Source organism: Choloepus didactylus, chromosome 1 (genome assembly GCF_015220235.1).
Source record: "Choloepus didactylus isolate mChoDid1 chromosome 1, mChoDid1.pri, whole genome shotgun sequence".
Classification (NCBI taxonomy): Eukaryota; Metazoa; Chordata; class Mammalia; order Pilosa; family Megalonychidae; genus Choloepus; species Choloepus didactylus.
This window is the reverse complement of record NC_051307.1, coordinates 233,064,704-233,081,718: the sequence shown is the minus strand read 5'-3', so window position 1 is coordinate 233,081,718 and position 17,015 is coordinate 233,064,704. Positions and strand designations below refer to the sequence as shown.

The window sequence follows — 17,015 nt, the reverse complement described above, 5'->3', positions numbered from 1 at the left end:
AGATAGAAAACAAAAAAGCAACAGAGAGAATAAATAAAACCAAAGGTTGGTTCTTTGAGAAGATCAAGATCAACAAACCCATAGCTGGGCTGACAAAGTAAAAAAGAAAGAAGACCCCAATAAATAAAATAATTAGTGAGAGGGGGGATATTACTATGGATCCTGAAGAAATAAAAAAAATCATAAGACGATACTATGAACAAATCAATGCCAACAAACTAGATAATTTACAGGAAATGGATAATTTCCCAGAAACACGCGAACAACCTAGACTGAATAGGGATGAAATAAAAGACTTCAACAAACCAATCAAAAGTAAAGCATTCCATTGTCACAAACATTGGGACTGGCGGTTTGATGTGCTGAGCCCTCGATCATGGGACTTGCCCTTATGAAGCTCGTTACTGCAAAGGAGAGGCTAAACTTGCATATAATCGTGCCTAAGAGTCTCCCCCTGAGTACCTCTTTGTTGCTCAGATGTTGCCCTCTCCCTCTCTAACTGAGCCACCTCGACAGGTGAACTCGCTGCCCTCCCCGCTACATGGGACCCGACTCCCAGGGGTGTAAATCTCCCTGGCAATGCAGGATATGACTCCTGGGGATGAATCTGGACCCGGCATTGTGGGACTGAGAGTATCCTCTTGACCAAAAGGGGGATGCAAAATGAGACGAAATAGTTTCAGTGGCTGAGAGATTTCAAATGGAGTCGAGAGGTCACTCTGGTGGACATTCTTATGCACTATATAGATAACATCTCTTACGTTTTAATGTATTGGAATAGCTAGAAGTAAATACCTGAAACTACCAAACTCCAACCCAGCAGTCTGGACTCCTGAAGACAATTATATAATAATATAGATTACAAGGGGTGACAGTGAGATTGTGAAGACCTTGTGGATCACACCCCCTTTATCTAGTGCATGGATGAGTGGAGGAATGGGGATAAAAACTAAAGGACAAATGGGGTGGGACGGGGGGATGATTTGGGTGTTCTTTTTCACTTTTATTTTTTATTCTTGTACTGGTTCTTTCTGATGTAAGGAAAATGTTCAGAGAGAGATTGTGGTGATGAACGCATAACTATGTTATCATACTGTGGACAGTGGATTGTACACCATGGATGATTGTATGCTGTGTGAATGTATTTCAATAAAACTGAATTTAATTAAAAAAAAAACGGTAAAGCATTCCAAACAGTTACTAAAAAGCTTCTTCCAAATAAAACCCCAGGGCCAAATGGCTTTACAGGGTAATTCCACCAAACTTTCCAAAAAGAACTGACACCATTCCTACTTAAACTCTTTCAAAAAATTGAAGAAAATGGCAGACTACCTTACTCATTTTATGAAGCCAACATCACTCTAATACCAAAACCAGATAAAGATGCTACAAGAAAGGAAAATATTAGGCCAATCTCCCTAATGAATATAGATGCAAAAATTCTCAAAAAATACTTGCAAATCAAATTAAAAGACACATTAAAAAAATTATACATCTTGACCAACTGGGGTTCATCCCAGGCATGCAAGAGTGGTTCGACATAAGAAAAATCAATCAACATAATAAAACACATTAATAAATCAGAAGGGAAAAATCAAATGATCATCTCAATAGATGATGAAGAACCATTTGACAAAATCAAGCATCCTTTTTTGATAAAAACACTTCAAAAGGTAGGAATTGAAGGAAACTTCCTCAATATGATAAAGGGCATATATGAAAAACCAACAACCAACACAGTACTCAATGTTGAGAGACTAAAAGCCTTCCCTCTAAGATCAGGAATGAGATAAGGATGGCCACTGTCACCACTGTTATTCAACATTGTGCTAGAAGTTCTAGCCAGATCAATTCATCAAGACAAAGAAATAAAAGGCTTCCGAACTGGAAAGGAAGAAGCAAAACTCTCATCACTTGCAAATGATATGAGCTTATACTTGGAAAACCCTGAGAAATCAACACACCCACTTGAGCTAATAAACAAACTCAGCAAAGTGGCGGGATATAAAATTACTGCACATAAGTCAGTAATGTTCCTATACAGCAGAAATGACATAACTGAAGAGACACTCAAGAAAGATTCCATTCTCAATAGCAACTAAAAAAATCAAGTACCTAGGAATAAACTTAACCAAGGATGTAAAAGACCTCTACATGGAAAATTATATAACTCTATTAAAAGAAATAAAAGAGGTGCTAAAGAGATGGAAAGATATTCTGTGTTCATGGACAGGAAGGTTAAATGTCATTAAGATGCGAATCCTAACCAAACTAATCTATAGACTCAACACAATTCCCATCAAAATTCCAACAATCTGCAGACTTCGAAAAGCCCTTAATTGCTGAAAACATTCTAAAAAAGAAAAACGAAGTGGGAGGACTTACACTTTCAGACTTTGAAGCCTACTATAGAGCCACAATAGTCAAAACAGCATGGTATTGGCACAAAGATAGACATACTGATCAAAAGAATAGAATGGAGAATTCGGAAATGGACCCTCAGATCTATGGCTGACTGATGTTTCATAAGGCCCCCAAATCCACTGAACTGGAACATAACAGCCTCTTCAACAGATGGGGCTGGAAGAATTGGATATCCATATCCAAAAGAATGAAAGAGGACCCCTACCTTACACCCTATACAAAAATTAACTCAACATGGATCAAAGATCTCAATATAGGAGACAGTAGCTGTGCCCGTTTAAATGTATTATGTCCCCCAAAATTCCATTATCTTTGTTGTAATCTTGTGTGGGCAGACATATCTGTGTTAATTAGACTGTAATTCTTTGAGTGTTTCCATGGAGATGCGACTCACCCAACTGTGGGTGATGACTCTAATTGGATAATTTCCATGGAGGTGTGGCCCCAGCCATTCAGTGTGGGCCTTGATTAGTTTACTAGAGTACTATATAAGCTCAGACAGAAGGAACAAGCTTGCTACAGCCAAGAGGGACACTCTGAAGAATGCACAGGAGCTGCAGATGAGAGACAGTTTGAAGACAGCTGTTGAAAGCAAACTCTTGCTCCGGAGAAGCAAAAAGGATAAATACCCCCAGAGCAACTAAGAGTGACATTTTGAAGAGGAGATGTGGCCTAGAGAGGCACGTCCTGGGAGAAAGCCATTTTGAAACCAGAACTTGGAGCATGCCAGCCACGTGCCTTCCCAGCAAACAGAGGTTTTATGGACATCACTGGCCATCCTCCAGTGAAGGTACCCGATTGTTGATGTGTTACTTTGGACACTTTATGGCCTTAAGACTGTAAGTGTGTAACCAAATAAACCCCCTTTATAAAAGCCAATACATTTCTGGTGTTTTACATTCCGGCAGCATTAGCAAACTAGAACAGTACCATAAAACTCCTAGAAGATAACTCAGGGAAACATCTTTTAAGACCTAGTAGTAAGAGGTCACTTCTTAGACCTTACACCTAAAGCACAAGCAACGAAAGAAAAAATAGATAAATGGGAACTCCTCAGAAAATAAAAGCTTCTGTACCTCAGAAGAACTTGTCAAAAAGGTAAAGAGGCAGCAAACTTAATGGGAGAAAATATTTGGAAACCATTTATCTGATAAGAGACTGGTATCTTGTATATATAAAGAAATCTTACAACTCAATGACAATAGTACAAACAGCCCAATTATAAAATGGGCAAAAGACATGATAAGACATTTCTCTGAAGAGGAAATACAAATGGCTAAAAAAACTCATGGAAAAAAAAAAAATGTTTATCTTTGCTAGCTATTAGGGAGATGCAAATCAAGACCACAATGAGGTGTCATCTCACACCAATCAGAATGGCTGCCATTGAACAAACAGGGAACTACAAATGTTGGCAGGGATGTGGAGAAATTGGAACTCTTCTTCATTGTTGGCGGGACTGTATAACGGTTCAGCCGCTCTGGAAGACAGTTTGATGGTTCCTCAGAAAACTATATATTGAGTACCCTAGGATTTAGCAATTTCACTTCTCAGTATTAATCTAGATCTGAAAGCAGTGACCATGAACAGATACTTGTACACCGATGTTCATACTGGCGTTGTTCACAATAGCCAAGAGATGGAAACAACCTAAATGCCCTTCATCAGATGAGTGGATAAACAAAATGTGGTGTATGGACACAATGGAATTACTATGCAGCAGTAAGAAGGAACAAGGTCATGAAACATATGACAACATGGTTAAACCTTGAAGACACAATACTGAGTGAAATAAGCCAGACACAAAAGGAGAGACTTTGTATGTTACCATTAATGTGAACTCTGTGAAAATGTAAAATAAGTTTCTTATGTTGTAGAAAATAGGGGACCTAGAGACAGATAGCAGTAGTGAAGGGAGAACAATAATCTAATAAGAACAAATAAGATATTGAGGCTGATCTTAATGATATGGGAATGCTCAGGTGTGACTATGGTTCATTACTTTTCTTTTGGTATGGTAGGAATATATTGGAAGGAATGAAGTTATTTTAGAATATTTGTTCTTACCATTGTTTTCCTTTGGAAACTTTTTTATTTGATAAATAAAGTCATTTTAAATTTAAAAGGCAAGCCTTAACACAAACCCAAGCAACAACTAAATCCTTGACAAGACAGAGAAACCAACTTTTACAATAAACTTATCAAGATAATCGGATGACCAGGTATCAGCAAAAAATCACAAGGCACACCAAAACAAAGGAAGATAAAGGAGGGTATGCCCAATCAAAGAACAAATTAAAAAGTTGGAGGAAAGATATAATTTGAAACAACTAATCAAAGATGTTCAAACAAATCTTTATTCAAACATGCCAAACAACACGGCTAAATACACTGGGTGAGCATAAAGAATAATTTGAAAGAATACCTAGAAAAATAACCTCTTACGGAAATGAGAGACACCATGGAAGAAATCAAAAATATACTAAAGACACAGAGCAGATATGAAGAGGAAGAAGAAAGGATCAGTGAGTTAGAAGCCAGAACAACCAAATTTGAACAGACAAAGAATAAATGAAGAAAAAATGGAAAACTTTGAGCAGGGTCTTAGGGAAATGACTGGCAGCATGAAGCTCATAACAATACACTTCATGGGTGTCCTAGAAGGAGACAAAAAGGGAAAAGGGCCAGAAAGAATATACGAGAAAATAATGGCTGAAAATTTCCCAACCCTTTTTAGACATAATTACAGAAATCCAAGAAGCCCAACATACACCAACAAATATAAATCCAAAGAGACCCACTACAAGACACATACTAACCAAACTGTCAAATGAAAAAGAAGAGAGAATTCTGAAACCAGCGAGAGAAAAGCAATTCACTACATACAAGGGAAGCCAAATAAGAGTAAGTGCTAAACTGCATAAAAGTTTCACTCACAAGGTTATTCTTCAGAAACTCAAGCCAGCTAAGTCCCAAACCCCAGAGGCAATAGCCTCTTCAAGAACATCAACCAGACGTGTCCTTTTTTCCCATAATATCGACACTCCTTTTAAACATGAACAAGTTAGGGTGGTCACTGCCTAGACATCCCTGAAGATTGGGAAAGTGATTAAAATACAGGAAGGGATAGCAACAGATAAGATAGAATTTAACAAAAGATTATGAATACCAAACCTCTATATAATTTTCTTTATATTTGTTGCTAGGGTATTAGAAGAGCTAGAAGGCAAGAACTGAAATGGTAGAACTGTAACCCGTAATATTCTTTGAAATTTACTATATAGCTACTTGTTAAATTGTAATTTGAAAGTTATCACCTTTTTGTATATATGTTATATTTCACAATAAGGAAATAACTGAAACTGTGGTACTGTAACCCACAACATTCTTGGAAATTTCCTATGTAGCTACTTGTTAAATTGTACTTTGAAAGTTACCACCTTTTTTGCCTATATGTTATATTTCACAATAAAGAAATAAGTGAAACTGTGAAACTGTAACACATAACACTCTTGGAAATCTGCTACCTAACTACTTGTTAAATTATACTTGGAAAGTTATCACTTCCATGTAATTATGCTATATTCCACAACAATAACAGTAAATCATGTGTATCAGTCCACAGCTTTTATGAGATTCATAGTGGTCCTTGACTCAAAAGGTTAAGCACTGACAAAATATTTCTGGAATCTGTCTCATCTCTCCCTACTCCAGGTCCTTATAATCTTCTGCTTGTACTGGCTCAAGAGTCTCTGGAGAGTGTACTCTTATCTTCCCTCCTCCAGCACCACACCATCCTCCCCTTAAATCCAGCCACCAGTTAAGAGGGAGGGATTTAAAACACTATGTTATCATGTTATGCAATTGCTCCTCATAATTACAAGACAAAATCCAAATTCTTAGCCCAATATACAAGGGCCTCTGAGACTATTTCTGTCTCATTCTCAATATTTCCGGCACCATACTTTTCATATACCAAAACCTCCCTGGAGTTTCCCTCTGTAACTCTGCTCATGCAGGTCACTTCACCAAAGCACTTTCCCAGCTTCTTCAGCTAGCTCAGTGGCTGGCTGCCAAACCTCTTGGCCCATAACCCACACTAAGACATCTCTCACACCAATCACACTCACACCTGTGTGTGTGTGGCGAACAAAGGTTTCATGAAATAATACTTACCCTTGCTACATACCATGCAATTCAATGTACTCTATTCTATTCTCTCCCTGCCTCCCTCCTCCTCCCTCCTCTCTCCCTTTTTTTAAAAATGCTGGTCATGACCACTAAATTGACTTTATAACCCACTAGAGGGTCACCACCAGTCTGAAAAACTGATCTGGCTCACACTAACTAGTCTTTTGTGATTTGGTTTAGGAGGTCTTTCCTGAGAGTGAGGTTAAGTGAGTTTCTTCTAACTACCAGAATAGTTTAGTATAATAATCTATCTTTATTAATTATATTAAAATTATCTATACATGTCTTTGTCTCTCCACTGCTCAGTGTAGAAAACCTATCTTCTTCATCGTTTTACCAACTTGGCTCACATGAAACTGAGCTGTGATATCCTAGCTTTAAAAAAAAAAAAAAACAGGCAGTTTCATCTGAAAATACTTTTTTTAAAAAAAAGTTCACTTCTTTCAAATTAAAATAGTGTCAAGAAACTATTTGGGAATGCAAAAAATGGACAAGTTTTACTTTCATCTAAAGGATGAAGAAAGTAAAGACTGAATTTCCATAGATAACCACTGTTTTAAGATTCTCATACTGGCTTTGCCAAACATAATTTTAAGTTCAAAGTCACCCAGTAAATTAACTGCATTACAGAAAAAGAGATCCAGACTTCAAAGTAATCTGTCTGTTTTGATTAGCCCCATGCTATTAAACCATTTCCAAAAAACTCACAATTTTAAACATACCACTTGAATACAATTGAGAAAGGCATATAAAGGCATATCTATGTGTCTGTATGGAAAAGCAGTCATAAAACTATAAGAAAGGAAGAATTTTATATTGACTTTTACAAGCTGGGACTACCTGTATGTTGCTAGAAGGAAAGCTAGAGGATAAAACATGGAACCATATGACACTGAACCCTGTGGTGGATACTGCCTGTGATGAATAGTACAAATATAAAAATGTTCTTTCATGAACTAGAACAAATGTACATCACTAGTACAAGGTGTTAATAACAGGGTGATTTATGGGAAAAATACACCTAATGCAAATGATGGACTCTATTTAGTAATATTTTAGTATTCTTTAAATATAAATAAATCTACAGAGATAGAATTAGATTAGTGATTATATAGGGCTAGGGAAGGACAGAAGGATTGAGAGCTGACTGCTAAGGAGAATGGAGTTTTTCTATTTAGACTACTGAAAATGTTCTAAAATTGACTGTGGTGATAAATGCACAACTCTGTGATTACATTTTTGCCACTAACTGTACACCTTGGATGAATTGTATGTGAATATATCTCAATAAAATTGCTTTAAAAAAAAAAAGTAGGGATTACCAAGTTTAAAGACTTATTCCTCAATTACTGACATTTTCAATCTTTCAGAAACAGGAATATATTTGATACTCCAACAAACTGTGCAAGCTGCACACATTCTCAGTGAAAATAACACTTAAGGTAATTAAATCTAACTGTAAATTTGAACCTAACACTCAAGATATGCGTATCATTCCAGAATCGGGTTAATTTGCTCCAACTACTGCCTCTAAGAGTAAGGAATTGTTAATTATCCTTGTTATTAACAATCCAAAAGACCACGGCATTAATGCATCAGAAAATTTTGAAAACAGTCTCTTATCAGTTCATTTTAATTTTCAATCAAATTTTAATTAACTTCTTCCCATTACAATTTAGAATTTTGAGTGGTGGAGATATGGGGGATGAGTGGAAGATACAAGCGGCAGGAAGAGTGTATATGGCACGCCCATTACTACCGGAAAACAGAATAGTATCTGTTCTTCAGAGTTCTAAGAGCTCCCAAACTTCAAAAAGAGGGGTCTCTTGTTCCTATTGTCCCTTAATACGACCTTCTGAGGTCATGTGCTTAAGCAGCTGAAAATAATCCCCAAGCCCTATCACCCAGCACTGAGTATGGACCACAGCCAAATAACCAGAGTTCTGGCTCACCCACTAACCATGTAACCCAGGCAGAAGTCACTTAAATTCAGCACTTCACTCTCATCTGTAGAATGGGGAAGTAATCTTATGTACCAATAGCACCATACAGTTGTATTGAAGCTAAAAGAATACTAAAGTATATCTTTAATAATAAAGAAATAACTTGACAAACTATAAAACCCTGTATGTCCATAATACACCATGCCAGCCTCCCAAATTCTCACATATCAGAGACTAACTTGACACGTGGCATATCAGCTTATGTTAAGATTTCAGAACTTGTATAGCAGGAGTTAAGTCGCACACTATCACCATAGCAACAGCCATCATAAAGGCTTTGTGTGGTGTTCAGTTCTGTTGTTATACAGAACATTACATTTTATCAGAACACCCAAGTTTAGAAAGCAGCAGAGATCAAACAAAAGCAGTTATTTTATTTTCTAATTGCTGACCACAACACTAAAAGATTCCTTTCTTGCCACTTCTTCTAGAGCCTAGAAAAAGTCAACATTAGAATATATCCCTGCTTCCATTTGCCAATCTTTCAAGGACAAGAACCTGAAGACACTCACTCACTACCTCTATATTATCCTACTTTTTAGGTTCCTACTTCCTAAGGACTTCACTTCTGGGAGGGAAGACAATTCAACTCTTCAAGTAGACCAAATGTAAGTTGTTAAAAAAAAAAAAAAAAAGATGTTCAAGAGCCTGTAGAAATCAATATCCAGAGCTCTGTTTCAAAGAAAATGCAGAATAACCCTCAACAGACCACCAAAAGTTAATTACCTACATCCAATCACTTGGTGTTTCTCAAAATTAGTATTGTACTTAACTTCACCTGTTTCTTTCCACCTTTTCAATATGGTTACTAGGAAATTTTACATTATGTATGTGGCTCACATGGTATTTCTAGCAGGCAGTGGGTTTTTAACATTTTTTTCATTCTGTCCAACAAAAAATCTCAGTGAAGCATCAGCATAATCACACTTGCATTCAGGTCTATCACTTCAAGATTATCTAAAGAACCTACAAGAATCAAAAAGTTTCGGACCATTTACTTCTGCCTGGTACCTAAAAAATCTTGGCATAATCTAATTTCAAGAACAGGAAAGAGCTTTAAGAATAAGCTAACACAAGTAGAGTCATTTTAAAGCAATGCTTCCTCCATCTTCTTTGCATCTCTCTATATATATCTATATATATATATAAAATACTTAGAAATATTAAATAAAATACTTCATTTAGCAAATGTTTATTTATAAAAGATAAACATGTCCATTCCTGCCAGACTGCAGTTCAGGAAGGCTGGGGTGGATACACAACAACCATACGTTTTAAAAGCTCCCCAGGTGAATTTAATGGACACTTAGGGTTGCAAACCACTTTGTAGGTCATTTTTCTACATACATACAGCTTAACATGTTTCTGAAAGTGCCAATAAAACACATTAAAAACCAATACAGACAAAATAGTGGCAACAGCAAGATCAAGTTGTTGTAGTCAAGCACTTGGCCAAAGCCATTTCCTGTGCACAAATTTTGCACATGCACAAATGGAGATAATTCCTATTTCCTTCTGCCTGCAGTTCTCCCTGAAAACACCTCTGCCCAGGCTAAGCGGTTACAAGGTGGACTCTGGTAACAGACTGCATAAGTTCAAAATTCAGCTCTCTAGTTACAAGTTATAAAAACACATGAAAGCACTTCACATTGCTAAGCCTCTGTTTCACTCAGCCATGAAACAAGAAAAAATACACCTTTTAACTCATTACATTTAGGAGGACACAATTCTGTAATGTAAGTACTTTGCATAGTACACAGAAAATCCAAGGCCTTTTGCCTCTTCTGGTGACTCAGTTTTAGTTTTGGATTACCCACAGATACTCTTTCTTTCATAGCTCCAAAAAAAAAAAAAAAAATTAGAAGAAAAAAAAATGAATGATGGCTTAAAAAACTTGATCCCCTGCTTCTCCATTTACACAGCATTCCAGATTAAGAAAAGCCATTTTAATCTCTCACCTGTCAGACTCTTCAATCCCTCTGTGAACAGTGATTGGAATTCTGGGGACTCCAACTTCATTGTAAATAAATACTGTTTCAGAAGACAGAGTCTACTCCAACTACAGCTCAGTAACGACCTGTGCCAGGGATACAGGGATCTCAACATCTGGAGAGTCACCAACCATACACCTACAAGGCAAACATGCATGCACTGCAATGAAAGAACTGAAGGAAAACAAAAGGGCGCACTTCAATTTTATTTCAACCGAGAGAAATTCATGTCTTGTTCAGCTGAAAAACTGAAAGAAGCGACAATCTAAGGGAGAGCTATGACTAGATCTGTGCTTGCAGCTATTCGTTTTGTACGCCGAGGGCACTTAATACTGTTCTTGCATATCACATTTTACTATTATAAAACTCTACTGGGAGTTGAGTTCCAGTTAAAGCGTGAGGGGGTACAGAGCTGCCAAATAACAGTGGCTCCAAAACATGTAACTGGAGGACTTGTAAGAACACTTGGCCTCCTCCAGAACTTGTCCTAGTCACATGCACTTACTACAAGCGCCTGAAATTAACTACCCAAGGGCCCACAGGGAGATTTCCAAGAAACTGTAAAATAAACATTTCCCACGACACAGCTTTGCCGTCTGCATTTTCCTTGTTCGCCTCTTCCTCCCATCGTGCCGCGTCCGGATTCCCACCCACGCCCTGCCTTCCCTTCTCCAAAATCACAGGTTGTTCTCTTCTACGTAACGAGGGCCTCGGTGAGGCAGCAAAGCTCGGAAGCGACCCCAATCGAAACCAGCAGAGAAGAGCCACTGCTTTCCTTGGAAAACATGTTTGAAAGAGCGGCGTTTCCCACGAGGGGGCGAGTTTCACTCACCCAGACCACAGGGGAAGGAAAAATTGACTCGGTTTCCTTTCACCTCCGGCCCCGAAATGACGTGTCTCACCCCAACCCCGGGTGCTGGTCAGAAAAGCCCTAGAAAGACACTCCGCGGTCCGGCTGCGAGGAATGGAAAGCGCGCCGGGGAAGCCCGATGACCCAGCGCGCAGTCAGCTGGAGCGAGGTCGGGACGCTGGCCTCCCACTCCACGTCGGGCTCCTTTCCGTAGAGCCCCAGAGAGCCTCTCGCCGTACCCCGCTCCGGCCTTCCCCGTAACCCCGGGGCGGCGGCGCAACCGGCCCTCCGTGAGACAGGCCGCCCCTCCCCTGCCGCACGTAACCCACCATCCCACTTACCAGCCCCGCAGCCGCTGTCGCTGCCGCCGCCTCACGCGCTTCCGGGCGGTGTGCGTGGTGACGTCACCGACGCACGTCTGCCAAAGGCAAATGGGAAGTCGCGGCAGGGCGAGGGCGGAGCCCGGGCGGGCTTTCTCTGTAGCTCTCGGCTGCTCAAACACCTTCGCAGGCTGGACGGTCGTTCTGGTCCTGTTCGGTTGTTTTCATTCGGTCTCTCGGCATCTCTCGTTTACCTTAAAGTGGTCAGACGCCCATCCGCACAGCATACCTGTGTGACCTTGGACAAGGGTTTATAATACGCGACCATTAAGAGCTATCTCAGGGATGTTGCCTGGCTTAAATGAGTTCCTGGCACTCGGGAAGTGCTCAATAAATGTTAGCGTGCTATTTTTGCCTCCTACCCAGCTGCACTTCACTTGAGTTACTATTCTGTACCCCAAACTCTGCACAGGATTAAGTCCAAACTTTGAAACATACTCGGAATCAGAGGCAATGAGTTGAAACCTAGATAGTGTATTCAAAACATCCTTTTGAAGTCTAAGCCCTCTGTTGAAATTACTGGGCATATTTTATTTTCCCATCTGGCTTGTGTAGCCATTGGCTTCCCTGGCGCGGAGGCTTCTTCAGCTGTACAGTGAAGAGCTTCGATTTTAAAGAGCTTGGCTTTGATTTAGTGTTTCACTTTCATTTTCATTTTTCCCAGGGCAGAGAAAAGTGAAGATAGTGGCAAAGGAATGGGAGTCCAACCCTAAACCCTTAAAATGGGAAAATTCCGAGGTATTTCCCAATTGTCTTAAAAATTAAGTCTGTTCCATACAGACATTTAAATGTATGTATTCTTATATAAACATGTGGTTGTTTAAAATAATTTGAAATTACTTAACTTTCCTTAAAATTTTCCTAGAAAAATTCTTGTGCCATAGTAATCTTGTGGCTTCCAATTACCAGGCCTTTTATCTTCAGGAACGTTATGTATCCCATTTTGAGAATCACAGGACCAGCTCTCCAAGTTGCTGTTCAAAGAGTGCTGATGACATGTAATTCCTAATACAGGAAGGAAAGCCCCAGATCTCTCTCCACTTTGCCTCCCATTTCTCTCTACCATCACTCTAGGTAAACTGGACCAGAGCTTTCTTTGCTCTCTCCACCTGGAATGGCATTACCCAAAGCTCCACCTATCAAAAGGTAACACTAATTATAGCAGACTAATTATAATAACTTATTTTATGCCAGGTAAATTGCTGAACACTTTAGGTGTTAATCTCATTTACCCCTCATGACCACCCTACATGGTATCAACCCTAGTCTAAAGAAAACAAAATGCGAAATGCTTCCCATCTTTTAAAACCCTGGTGATAAATCACCTAACCCACCTATAAGTCTGTTTTCCTCAGTGGAAATGCATTTCCATGCCATCCCTTTTGCTCATCAAGTGCTTAACGTGTTCTGTGATGTCAGGTCACGTTTTTCCCTTATATCATTTATTGTTATCTAAATTATTTCGATTCAGATCTCAGCTCTGCCACTTAGCTGTGTGAGTAGAAGTAAATTACTGAACTCTGTGCTTCCATTTTTCATTTGTAAAATGAGGCTAATGAAATTCCTACACATTTTTTGGATATTTCAGTGAATCATCCCATGGAGGCATTTCACAAAATTTCTGGTGCATAGTGTGATGGTTTGAAGCTGCATGTACTCAAGAAAAGATCATGTTCTTTTAATCCATTCCTGTGGGTGTAGACCTATTGTGTGGTGGGACCTTTTGATTAGGTTATTTCAATTGAGATGTCACCCACTTCATTCAAGGTGGATCTGCATACTCTTACTGGAGTTCTTTATGAGAGGATACAATACAGTAAAAAGCCCCAGAGAAACTGACAGAGAAAAGCCAAAGAAGCTGAGAGACAGAGCAGCCAGAAGTTGAAAGCAACAAAACACGGGAGAGAAGGATAGGCAAACACCACCATGCGCCTTCCCATGTGATAGAGGAGCTGAGGATGTCGGCAGCCTGTCTTCAGAGAAGATATCGTCCCATTGATGCCTTAATTTGGACATTTTCACAACCTTAGAATGTATAAACTTATAAGCTAATAAATCCCCATCGTAAAAGCTGACCTACTTCTGCTATATTGCATAATGTCAGTTTTAGCACACCAAAATTCATAGTACCGGATGGCTTTTTTTAACCATTATTACAGTTGCTGGTGCATATTTCCTTCTACCTAATTACAAACTCAGTGAGGAGAGTAAAATGGGCACTAAGTATCAATGTGTGGTTACATACTTGAATGATTTTAAAACAAAAACAACCCCCCACCAAAAAAAAAAAAAAAAACTGATAAAGTTACCTCCTAACCTTGTTAATTAAAAAAAACAATGTTTTAAAATTTTGTTTTCTCTTTCCTTTGATATTGATGTGGTTTTGCTATAAATGCACTTCTCAAATAGAGAACTGCTTTTCTTGCACAACACCACCTTCTAGCCACTATTGCGACAGGATATTGGACCAGCCAAATCTACCTTGAGAGCACAGAGAGTGTCTAGAAGGGTGTGGTGTGACCTGCTTAAAAAAACAAACCAGAAACCCCCCACAAACTTCTCATTAATAGGATGTAGAGTGCTGATGCAGAACAAGATGATGAGATACTCTTACCATGGTGAATAATCCACAATGTGTTAAGAAATATTAGGTGAGATTTCATTGGGCCTCAATTCTAATGACTCTGTGTCTGTATCTATATATATTTCAGATCCCTGATAAGAATTGATCAGAAAATGTCTCTCAAAGGAAGTGACAACTAAGCTATGACCGAAATGATGAGAAGAAGCCATTACTGCAAGACAGAGGGTGGGGAGAGCATTCCACAAAGAAGAAACTGACCCTGCAGAAAAAAACAACTGAAAGAGACCCAGAATATAGAATGAGCAAGAAGGAGCAGGGCAGGATGTGTGGTTGGAAATACAGAGGGTAGCTCATGGAGGCCTGCAAGGCCATGGTAACGAGTGCGGGTTTTAGGAATGGATCATACACAAGATAGAAACTAGATTTCTCTTGCTGCTGTATTAAAAACAGACAAAAGAAAAAGGAAAAAGAAAGAGGAGGCTGAGTCCATCACCCAGGTGGGAGATAACAGTGGTCTGGCCTAGGGCAGTGGTAGCAGAGATGGAGAGACATGACAGATTCAAAATACCTTATATATACATAAAATAGGGAGTGTAGATTGATTTGAGATGGGAGATGGGACAAACAGAAGACTCCAGAATGACCCTTAGGTTTCTGGTCCAGATGGGGAGGGAGGTGTAAGCTCTTTCCATTAAAGAAATCCGCAACTCAGTGAAGCAATTTAAAGAGGACTCAGAAAGAAAGGCAGTCTTAAATATGGATAGAAAAGGTAGTTTCTTTCACTCCTAAGAAAACTTCATGGAAGCTCACTGAGTTTTCTCTGCCTAGAATTGATATTAAGAGTACCAAAAAAGGACTCATTGATGAAAACAGGAGAAAAGTAATCTCTTTCTCCTCAGAAAAGATGAGTCAGGGTCATAGAAATAAAGCTCACTTAACTCAGTGATACATCCTTTGGTAAGGGCTCTGAAATCCATAAAATAAAGTAATAAGAACTTCAACATCTGGCACATGATAGACTTGCAAAAAAATTGCTGGGAGGTATATATGGGTTATAACAGACACTTGGCATTTGGCTGCTATTTGGGGTGATGGAAAAGTTTTGGAAATGGATGGTGGTGTTGGTGGTACAACATTGTGAATGTAATTAAGACCATTGAATCATATACTTGAAAGACGCTAAAATGGGAAATGCTATGTTGCATGTAACCACAATAAAAATTTTAAAAGGAAAAGAAAAGCACTTACCAATACTATGAAGAATAAAATGTTTTGCTACCCTTTGACTTGCAAATTCTACTTCCAGTAATCTGAACCTACCAAAAAAAAAAAAAAAAAAAAAAACTAAAATATGGAAAACCCTCAATACAATGAAATACCTATCACAATTCACAATAGCTAAAACTCCTACAAATATCTAGATGCCCAACCAAAAGGAATGGTTAAGAAATTATGGCACATTTGCTTGAGGTGAAATTATGCAGGCACCTAAATGTATATGAATAATATTAAATAACATGGGTAATGCTAATGATGAGCATTACGTTAAGAAGTCATATAAAAACTTGGGACTTCTGATAATGGAGGATTGGTTTCTGTGAGACCAGTCTTTTCACAGATAAAAACTATCAACTCTAGACAAAATATAAAAATTAGCTAGAAGTGGATCTGTTAGAAAAATAATAGTAATAATAAACAGCTTCAAACTACCATAGTGACTTTAAATGTAAATGGATTAAATTCTCCAGTCAAAAGGCAGTTTGACAGAATGGATAAACAAACCAAAAAAAACATGACCCAACTGTATGCTATTTACAAGAGACTTACATTCAAAGACATAAGTAGGTTGAAAGTGAAAGGATGGAAAAAAATATATACCATGCAAGTAGTAACAAAAGAGAGCTAGGGTAGCTATAATATCAGACAAAATAGACTTTAAGTCAAAAATTGTTCTGAGGGACAAAGACAGTCATTATATACTGATAAAAGGGACAATTCAACAAGAAGACATAAAGATTATAAATATATATGCACCTAACAGCAGGTCTCCAAAATATATGAAGCAAATGTTGACAGATTTGAAGGGAGAAATAGACAATTTACATTAATACCAGGAAACTTTAGCAAATCACTTTAATAATGGATAGAACATCTAGACAGAAGATAAATATGGAAATAGAAGACATGAACAATACTCTAAAACCAACTTAACCTAACAGACATACATAGAACACTTCACCCAGCAACAACAGAGTACACATTCTTCTCAAGGGCACATGGATCATTCTCCAGGATAGATTGCATGTTAGGTCACAAAACAATTCTCAATAAATTAAAATATATATATATTGAAATCATACAATGTATCTTCTCTCAGCACAATGGAATGAAGCTAGAAATCAGTAACAGAAGGAGAAATGGAAAATTCACAAAAAGTGGAAATTAAACAAAGTACTCATAACCAACCAATGGGTTAAAAAGGAAATCACAGGGGAATTAAAAAAACATCTTGAGGTGAATGAAAATAAAAATAGAACATCCTCGAACCTAACTGAACACTTGGAAAAATTGGAGAAAGAACAGCAAACTAAT

The 17,015-nt window shown here is 38.3% G+C and overlaps 1 protein-coding gene across 2 annotated transcripts in view; it reads right to left on the bottom strand.

Moving 5' to 3' along the window:
* The window catches only part of TRNT1 (tRNA nucleotidyl transferase 1), an 84,763-nt gene extending 72,921 nt beyond the window's left edge, over nt 1-11,842 (bottom strand). Inside the window, exons 1-2 of one of the 2 annotated variants that reach the window (XM_037800599.1) lie at nt 11,801-11,842; nt 10,577-10,747 (exon numbers count right to left, since the gene is read on the bottom strand). In XM_037800599.1, coding sequence (XP_037656527.1) covers nt 10,577-10,724 — 148 coding nt within the window. In that variant the 5' untranslated portion in view covers nt 10,725-10,747; nt 11,801-11,842. Of the gene's footprint in view, nt 1-10,576; nt 10,748-11,441; nt 11,778-11,800 lie in introns of those variants that run through there. The other variant, XM_037800598.1, reaches the window with a different exon arrangement.
* Between the last annotated feature and the right edge of the window lie 5,173 nt (nt 11,843-17,015).